Raw genomic sequence first — 9,529 nt, 5'->3', positions numbered from 1 at the left:
ACAGCACAACGGGAGAGGCCACAACAGTGAGAGGCCCGCGTACCGCAAAAAAAAAAAAAAAAAAAAAAAAAGGAAAGGAGAAAGGATAAAGTACTCAGTATATGGCCTTAGGAACACTGGTTATCCACTTGGTTTTTCCTCTTGGCCCACAAAGCCTAAAATAGTATCTGACACTGTTCTCCCCCACCACAGAGAAATGCACTTCAGAAACATGTTTCCAAAAAATGTTGCTAAGGGTTTTATTTCTAACAAGAGGAAAATAATAAAATAAAATTAAAATAGGCTTCAGTTGGAACCAAGTTTCTTGTTTTGCTTTTTTTTTCTTTTGAACAAATTAATTACACACCAACAATCTTCTTTTATTACAACATGAACCCAGGAGGAGGAAAGGAGACAGGGCAGGACATGGAGGGAAGATCAAGGTGGTAGTGAGGACAAGCACCAAAAGCTTTCTTCAGATCACAGGGAGCCCTGCTCAGCTCCCCAGCCAAATTCATTTAAAATAAAAAACTGTGAGCACAGCTATGTGAAGTTTCCTCCTCCTGGGTGGAACAGTCAGGGGAAGGGAGGAGAAGGAGGCAAAGGGAGGAGGAAGGCAGGAGAAGGGGGGAAGGAGGAGAAAGAGTGAAAGGGAGAGGTGAGGTTAGTGTAGCATGGCCTGGCGAGGGCCACAACTGGGGAGAGAAGGGAGAGGAGATTCCCCCAGTTTGCATATGCACTGGCCGTGTCTCTGGAATGGTGCCGGCCCAGCCCCAGCCACCCCCCTGCCCACCTGCCCATCTGTCTATCTGCCTCAGGTGTCTGGGAATGCTGGTTAGAGGCTACCAGGGAGGGGGACTCCAGGGGCCGGCCCCCAGGAGCTGAGGTCTGAACAATACCTTGGAGTCAGAATATAAAAGTCAAGGGACTCGGGGATGGGCTGGGGTGGGGGGGTGGCCATCCCCCCTACTCGCCCACCTCCCAAGAAGCAGGCCTGATGGTCAGAAAGAGGATCCTTGAGGCCAAGGGGTCTCTGTTGGGGTCTGTGCTAGGCTCAGCCACTGTCACAATTGTTGCTGAGGCGGCTGCTGCGGGCAGGGCACGTGCAGCCGGGGAGTCAAAGTGGAGAAAGGGGCCGAGGAGCCTGAACTGGCCCCTAGCGCCGGCTCCAAGCCATTCTGGTTCTCCTGGGTGCCGGGGCTGTCAGTGGTGGGCAGGGGTGGGCCCTCACCCCCAGTCTCCTCCTCCAGCTCCTCCTCCTCCTGGGCCTCCTCGGCCTCTGGCCCTGAGCTCCGTACCCTCTTTGGCTCTAGATCCTCTCGGGCTGGGTCATCGCCCTCCCCACCCCGATCCACCTTCCGCCGCCGCCGCCTCTCCAGCGCCCGGCCCCGTGCTCGGCTCCCATGGCGCTCTGCCTTCTCCAGCTGTGATCACCAACGGGCAAAGAGAAGTGCGGGACAGTGGTCAGGCCTGGGCTCCCTGCCTGCTTGGCCTGACCTCCCATCCCTGCCCATGATCCCTCCTCTCCTCACCTCCAGAAGTGTGCGGATCCGCTCCAGGTTTGGAGGCTGCCCAGCCTGCAGCAGCTGCCAGATGCTGTGGTTCTCATCCAGGGTCACCTCAAGCAGATCCCCCTCCAACATGAGCTCCTCCAGGGGGGCCCGGGTTGCCTCAGGCAGCTCCAACACAGGGCCAGTCAACTGTGGCAACAGCGAGGACAGCAGCTCCAGGTCTGAGGGGTTGCGGGGACAAGCTGGGTTAGAGGCTGCTCCCGGTCGTACCCCCCACGACAGAGCCGAGGACCACGTGGGTCACTCTGGTGAAATCCAATAAACAGCCTACCCACACCTAAACCTACCTCTCTTACCTGAGCCCTCCCCCGGGGCTACCTTCTCGGGACTGGTCATGCTGTCTCCATTCTCCAGCAACCCCTGCACCTGCCGAAGAGAGCAAGGACAGGTAGCGGTAACTGAAGAACCAGGCCCGACTGCTCCCCCACAACCTCAGACTTGGGACCCTCCACCTCCGGGAGGAGGGCAGACACAGGCTGCCGGCATGGAGCATTGCAGGGATCTGGAGAGGAGGCAGAACGGGGCAGGGAGGCCAGGCCAAAGGAGACCAAAAGTCATAGAGCAGGGACAGGGCTGGAGCCTAAGTAAGGGTGAGGGCTAGGAGACAGGAATTTGAGGGCGAAAGAGCTGGGCTGTGCAGCTCACCTTAGGCATATCCTTGCCACTGCCTTCTCTGACAGGGTCAGAGGCAGGGGCTGAAGGGTAGGTAGGGGGCTCCTCGGGCCTGGGTTCAGCCTGCAGCCGCTGGCGAAGCTCGGCCAGCCGTCCCAACACAGCAGTCACATCCTCAGAGGCCAGAGCCTGCCTGGCACGGCCTTGCCAGCTGATGGCCCTCTCTGTGAGGCACTGCAGGGCCTCACCCTCAGGCAGCCGCACAGGCAGTCTCTGCAGCGCTACCAGCAGTGCCAGGATGGTCTCCAGGCGTGGGCGCCGTGAGCGCATGCACAGCGGACACAAGAATTTGGTGTCCCACTCCCACCAGGCCAGCAGTGGGGATGAGGTGGGACTGGGCCTTGGGGAACTGAGGAGGCGGGGTACCGACACACATCGCCCATGGAACCAGTCCTGACACAGGTCACACTGCAGAGCTCCCACCCCAGCTGGCACCTGCCCACACACACAGATGGAGGTTGCAGAGGAAGCTGTGGTCGATGATGCCAGTGGACTGGGCTTGGCGGAGTTGGTGCGACGCAGCTGCAGAATTCCCTCCTTCTCCTTCTGTTCCCCCTCCTTGAAGGCCACGATCTGCCGTGCCCAGGACAGGGGAGGAGAGGTCAGCACCCCAACCCTCCTTCTCTGGCACCATGAATACCCCACTCCCAAACCAGGAGAACTGAGGCCCAGGGAGCAAGCAGTCTGCTGCTCATGGCCACCTGGCTCAGACACTATTGTCACCAGGCTCTTCTCCCCATCTGGGCCCAAGCTCCTTACCACAGAGCCTGGGTCCCTGAGGTCCTGCGCAGACAGCCCCAGCAACTCTGTGTCAGATTTGTACAACCCCAGCTCCTTCTCCATCCACCGGCTGCGCTTGGTGCTGTCTGAGCCGGCGTCTGCACATGGGCAGAGCACCTGAGGCAAGCAGACAAAGGAGGAATGTCCAGGCTTCCCCTCACTCCCACCCCCTCCCTCCCCTGCCCAGCACCCCCAAAGCCCCACTCATATGAGCTGTCTCAACAGCTGGGCCAGAGGCAGGAGAGGCTGTGGGTCAGGGTCCTAGGCCTCACCTCCAGCAGAGTGTAGCAAGAATTCTTCTTGAGAAAGGTCTTGGAGGCCTTCTCCCTCCAGGAGTGCGCCGTCAGTACCTGCAGCTCTAGCTGTCTCAGCTCCTCCAACCCCACAGGTAGGTCCCGGCCAACAGCCACCAGGCCCTCCAAGTCATCCAGGCAGGGGTAGTGATCACCATTCTGGGACAGGGGCAAGAGAAAGCTCAGTTCAACTTGCCAACATCTATGATGCTACTCTGTGCCTGGCCCTGAGCTGGGAAGACAGACTGGAATCAGTCTTGAGGCAGAAAAAACAGGGATCATCCTAAGGAAGGCACACCCACCTGGCTCTCTCTTACAACTCCTACATCCATTGGCTCAGCCTCTGGATATCCAGTCAGTCCCCAGGACCACCAGACTAGTTATTTTGTTGTGGTTTGCCTCTTCTATCCTCCCTGCCCCCCACCATTCTCATCCTAACCAGCATCCTAACTTCCCTCAGGCCAGCCTTGCAACCCTTCTTCACAATGCTCACCAAGCACGTTTTGCCTCCTCACGATGTGCTGTGACCCCTTCCTCTCTCTAGCCAACCCAACTCAACCCAGCGCAAGGCAATGTATGCCATCTCTCCCAGCTGGACTGAAGGTGTCGGGTAAACGGGGCGGGGGCGGGGGGGGGGGGTGTGCAACAGGGTCCTCACTTGGATCTCGTCCACATCAGCAATCCAGGCCCGGGCCTTAGCAAGAGCCTCCTTGAGAGCCTGGATGTTGGGCAGGTGAACAGGGATGTTTTCTGCCTCATGAATTATGGCCTCAAGCGTGGCTGGTGGATGCTTCTGCCTAAAGGTAGGGAAAAGAGAGGCCTCAGTGTGGGGTGGTCTGCCTAACCAGAAGCCCAGCCTGACTTCCAGATACAGCGATATGAGCCCCTGGGGCTGCTGCTTGGGCCTATTTGCTTGTATTCTGCCTACGCATGGCTGTCAGTCCCTGCTTGCTCCAGATTGCACGCACCCAACTTCTGCCATACCTCCATGCCTCTGCTTGTCCACCAGTCTGTCAGCCTGTTGGCAGTGCCTACACACACAACCTGCAGTATTAACCTGGTGCTGCACTTTGTCAGATTGTCCCATGCATGGTGTCTTTCTACTGATACCTGTCCATCTGCCTTTTGGTACTTGTGCTTGTGAGTGTGTGCACACGTCAGCCTGTGGAGCTAGTCCTCTATATAGCTCTGTATCTGTCCATCTCTGCTTCTCCGTAAGACTATCTCTGCCTCTACGTGTACTATGGAGTTTAAAAAAAAAAAAAAGATAGGAAACAAAAAAGGCGAGGATAGTCAATACACCAACACAGGAGTCTGGTGCCCAAGGCCACCCATGGGAATCATCTTCAGCTTCTCTGCTAAACTTTGAAGGTTGCGGTAGAGCAGGGAGGGGAAGAAGCTAGACCCACCTGGCCTCCAGGCAGAGATGGGCCTTCTCCTCCCAGCGTTCAGCAATGGTCAGTAGCTCCTGCAGTTCAGCTCGGGCCTTGTCCACAGCAGGGCTAGGGGCTACACTGGCACCCGCGACCAACAGTCCCCGCATGACAGCCAGGGTGCCCCTTCGGGCTGAGGGGGCCAGTGTGCGTTTCATCTCATCCAGCCATCGCGCCTGTTCCACCTGCCGCTGGAGCTGCTGGGCCTCAGGTACCTCCACCCCCAGCTGCCGCCCTCTCTCCAGCAGGGACTGCAGGAGCCCCGGACTGGAGGGCAATGAGGCCAGGGCCTCACGGGCTTCAACCTGGTAGGCTTCCACCTGTTCCAGAATACCCTACCAGGACACAGATAAAGAACAAAATCCTCAGCAGGGCTCACACAGAAGTTCCACCACTACGTACCCCTGCCCTACCTACCTTCTTACTCTCCAGTAATTGCGAGGAGAGCCTAGCACGGGCTGGGCTCTCTTCCTTTGCCAGGCCCTAAGCAGTGGTTCCCAACACTCACTGCCCGATAGAATACCCTGTGGCATCTGTTAAAATGCAGATCTCTGGGTCCACTCCTTGAGATTCTTAATAGGGGTTGGTCAGGAGCCTGTGCTTTATTTAAGTCCCCAGAGGATTTTGATGTATAGCATCAGGAGACCCTCTGTCCTAAAAATGCTCTGCTATGCTTGGCCTTCTCACAATCTCTACACTCATACTGGTGTCCACTGCCCTCTCCATCCCACTCCTCTACCTTCCTGAACTTGACTCAGCTTTCCAGGCCCACAAACATCCTTGTTACTTCCTTTCTCCTCTTCCACCTCCACCAGGAAACCTTCCCTTGACTATGCATCCTGTACCTGTACCCTTGTCACCTGCCCCTCAAATCCCATTTCTAAGAGGCAATTTGCTAAAAACCCGTTGCCTCTTACCTCCTGTTATTCTCACATGTGCATCCTGTCTTGCCCAAATACTTGCAACTTTTGAAAGAAGCCAAGAATGGCCTACTGCTCAGGTCCCCCAACCCCCCACCCCGATCCCTCAGCAGCACTTCAAGTCCACCCTTCCTCACCTTGACATCCCCAATCTGGTGCATGGCACAAGGCAGGTTGTTCATCTGGTCCAGAAAGGCTCGGAGCTCAGCCAGGGTCATCTGTAGACCAGCCACCCTGTAGGGGCTATGGAGTTTCACATGTAGGGTTTCAAGTCCAAACCCAGTCCCCTCCCTCCATCTCTGTGCTAAGGCCCAACACCTTTCCTCATCCCTGCCCACCTTGACCTCTCATACTTCACAGTTCCCCACAAATGCCCAGGTTAGAGGGAGGGTTTTAAGATACATGCAAGTTCATATGATGGGGGGAAAGAATTAGAAGAGAGGAATACATATTTGGTGGGGGAAGCTTAGAAATTGATGGTAGGGCTTCCCTGGTGGCGCAGTGGTTGAGAGTCCGCCTGCCAATGCAGGGGACGCGGGTTCGTGCCCCGGTCCGGGAAGATCCCACATGCCGCGGAGCGGCTGCGCCTGTGAGCCATGGCCGCTGAGCCTGCGCGTCCGGAGCCTGTGCTCCGCGACGGGAGAGGCCACAGCGGTGAGAGGCCCGCGTACCGCAAAAAAAAAAAAAAGAAATTGATGGTAACAGAAGCTGGACAATTTTAATCCATCTTCTACTGTGAACTCTATGATCAGTTTATGCTTCTGTGTCCTTTTCTTGTCCCTAAACCTCCCACAACACCTCCCTGCCCACAAAATCCCTCGGCCTCTCTGAAATCAGTACCTTCAGGTACTGATAAAAAGAAACATTCCTAGCTTTCTTAGCACTGGGGCGCTCCCCTCCATTCTAGTTGCCTGGTCTCCTTGCCCTCCCCAACGCCTCCAACTGCACTGCTTGTCAGCTTCCTGCTGATGTCATCTGCCTAATGGTACTCAGAGTCTACCCCTCCCCCCGCCATAGTCCTTCTCCTAGGTGCTGGCTCCTCAGCAGGCTACCTGTGCCCAACGCCTCATGCTTCCATACCCAGCTTCCTGGCCGCTGACCAGCCCCAGAGCCCGGGACACGCAAGCCTCTGCCTCGCTCAGGCAGTTCTTTAGTCGCTGCAGCAGCTCACTGTTAGGAAATCTCCGCTCACGGGCCTCAGACTCTAGTGCCCTCAGCTCTTCAAGGCCTGGAGAGAGAATGAGAGCAGCAAGGAGTAGGCAGTATTGAGTAAAGGCAGAGGAAGCGGGTGGGGGAGTACAGAAGAAAAGGGAATAGAACTTGCCTGTGGAGTCCCTCCGTCCCCCCATCACTCACTGCGCTTCCGCCCATCCTCCACCTCCAGGGCCACTCGCACTTTGTTGGCCCAGGTGTCAAAGGACTCAGCCCGGACCTTCAGCTTATGGAGCATGGCAGGGAGCTCATCCAAGGTGTACCGATATCTGGAGGAAGAGGGCAGGGAAGAGCACATCTGGCCCAGTTCTGCATCCCCCTCCTCAGCCCACTTCCTCCAGGTAGGCCCCCTGCTCACCGCAGGTACTGCCGGCTACTGGAGCACTTGCAGAGGTCATTGATGTGGGAAAGGCAGACAAGGCCGTCTGGGCAGTCATAGCAGGCTAGGGCTGATAGAAAGCACGTGGTCTTGCACTTGATGCACTGGCGCTCATCATCCGGGAGCAGCTCAAAAGCCTCTCGCTCAGCTTCCGTGATGCCCTGGGGGTGTTCATTATATAGAACAAGAAGAGGGCTGCAGAAACCCCTAACTCAGCCACCACTGAGCCCCACAGTAGACTCACTGAGCCCCACATTAGACTCAAATCTGTGCTAAGAGCTGTGGGGGAGACAAAACTCCACAGAGCACACTGCCTTTGTGAAGTCCAAACTCTCAAAGCTGGGGGAATCACATGAAGCAGGGTAAGATCAGTGTGGGCTGAGAGGGAGAAAAATCAGGTAAGATTCAGATCAGCAGAAAGGACCTTTGGGGTGAGAGAAGGTGAGGAAAGTGGTGGACCAAGGCACCAGAGAGATGGCAATATGTGGAAGTGGCCAAGAGAAGTGCCATGTACTGGGGAATAATGCTAGCTTCCAGGCACTCAGCGCCCACTGTGTTCCAGGCACTGTGCTGGCTGCTTTATCAGCACACTGCACACACATCTATAACTTAGAGAAATAAACTCTACGTGCTTCTGTTCAGTGTTTAAAGATACAATTTTTCCCCCCCAAAAAACATGGCCTCCAAACCTAAGCCAATGACTTTATCTGTTGATTAGATGAAGAAAAAGCAATCCCTTCCAAAAATGGAGGAAAAGCCAGCTATCTTGGAGTAATTGAAAGACAATATAATGCTATACATTATGGGCAATTTTAGGGATTTTAGAGGGAAATTTTGATTCTAACGTTTTTGTCTTCTATACCAACCTAACTTCTGCGTAAGTCCACTGTACATTACAAATCCCGCTCCGCCACAAATGCGCTCTGCACATTACAAATCCTGCTCATAAGATGAGTCCACTGCACATTACAAACCTAGCTGCTATTGAGTAAATTATTTAAACCTCTCTGGGTTTCAGTTTCCCTGCTTTGTAAAATGGAGACAATAGTACTATCCTCATTGGGTCGTTATGAAGATTAACAAAGGTAAAGTGACTAAGGACCTAGAAAAGTATCTTAGCACTTAGAATAGTGGAACTACAAAAGGCCCTGAACAGCCAAAGTAATCTTGAGGAAGAAAAACAAAGCTGGGGGTATGAAGTTTCCTGATTTCAAACTATATTACAAGGCTGTAGTAATCAAAACAGTATGGTAATGGCATAAAAACAGACCAATGGACAGAATTAAGCCCAAAAATAAACTCTCGTATATATAGTTAACTAATATTTGGCAAAGAAGCCAAGAATACTCAATGGGGAAAGGATAGTCTCTTTGATAACTGGTCCTGGGAAAACTGGATAATCATATGCGGAAGAATGAAACTGGACCTTTATCTTATATCACTCACAAAAATTAACCTGAAATGGATTAAAGACTTAAACATAAGACCTGAAACCATAAAACTCCTAGAAGAAAATATAGGGAAAATGTTCCTGGACATTGGTCTTAGCAATGGTTTCTTGTACATGATACCTAAAAAGCACAAGCAACAAAAGCAAAAATAAATAAGTGGGACTACATCGAACTAAAAAGCATCTGCACAGCAAAAGAAACTATCAACAAAATCAAAAGGCAACCCATGGAACGGGAGAGAATATTTGCAAACTGTCTATCTGCTAAAGGGTTAATATCCAAAATATATAAAGGAATCATACAACTCAACAGCAAAAAACCAAACAATCCGAATAAAAATTGGGCAAAGGACCTGAATAGACGTTTTTCCAAAGAAGACATACAAATGGCCAATACGTACATGAAAAGATGTGCAACATCACTAATCATCAGGGAATGCAAATCAAAACCATAATTATCACCTCACACCTGTCAGAATGGCTTATTATCAAAAAGACAAGAGATAACAAGTGTTGGAGAGAATGTGGAGACAAAGAAACCTTTGTGCACTGCGGTGGGAATGCGAATTGGTGCAGTCACTTTGGAAAACAGTATGAAGGTTCCTCAAAAAATTAAAAATAGAACTACCATATGATCCAGAAATCCCTCTTCTGGGTATATATCCAAAGGAAATGAAACCAGGATCTCAAGGAGATATCTGCACTCCCATGTTGACTGCAGCATTATTCACAATAGCCAAAATATGGAAATAACCTAGGAGTCCATTAGTGGATGAATGGATAAGTATATGGGGTGTGTGTGTGTGTGTGTGTGTGTGTGTGTGTGTGTGTGTGTGTGTG

The 9,529-nt window shown here is 53.0% G+C and overlaps 1 protein-coding gene across 12 annotated transcripts in view; it reads right to left on the bottom strand.

Annotated features, from left to right (window-relative positions):
• Positions 1-214: 214 nt before the first annotated feature.
• The window catches only part of KDM5C (lysine demethylase 5C), a 32,941-nt gene continuing 23,626 nt past the window's right edge, over positions 215-9,529 (bottom strand). For 3 of the 12 annotated variants that reach the window (XM_027099914.1, XM_027099915.1, XM_027099918.1), the window contains 12 exons: positions 7,219-7,400; positions 7,005-7,129; positions 6,729-6,876; positions 5,786-5,891; positions 4,705-5,063; positions 3,954-4,092; positions 3,275-3,454; positions 2,982-3,119; positions 2,196-2,795; positions 1,847-1,916; positions 1,512-1,711; positions 215-1,403 (listed from right to left, as the gene is read on the bottom strand). In XM_027099914.1, the coding sequence (XP_026955715.1) occupies positions 1,044-1,403; positions 1,512-1,711; positions 1,847-1,916; positions 2,196-2,795; positions 2,982-3,119; positions 3,275-3,454; positions 3,954-4,092; positions 4,705-5,063; positions 5,786-5,891; positions 6,729-6,876; positions 7,005-7,129; positions 7,219-7,400 (2,607 nt within the window). In that variant the 3' untranslated portion in view covers positions 215-1,043. Of the gene's footprint in view, positions 1,404-1,511; positions 1,712-1,837; positions 1,920-2,195; positions 2,796-2,981; positions 3,120-3,274; positions 3,455-3,953; positions 4,093-4,704; positions 5,064-5,785; positions 5,892-6,728; positions 6,877-7,004; positions 7,130-7,218; positions 7,401-9,529 lie in introns of all 12 variants that reach the window. The other 9 variants (XM_027099907.1, XM_027099909.1, XM_027099917.1 and 6 more) reach the window with 6 other exon arrangements.

Source organism: Aethalodelphis obliquidens, unplaced genomic scaffold (assembly GCF_003676395.1).
Source record: "Aethalodelphis obliquidens isolate GAN/ISIS:26980383/991018 unplaced genomic scaffold, ASM367639v1 scaffold147, whole genome shotgun sequence".
In the NCBI taxonomy this organism is placed as follows: Eukaryota; Metazoa; Chordata; class Mammalia; order Artiodactyla; family Delphinidae; genus Aethalodelphis; species Aethalodelphis obliquidens.
This window is presented reverse-complemented; position numbering and strand designations above follow the sequence as displayed.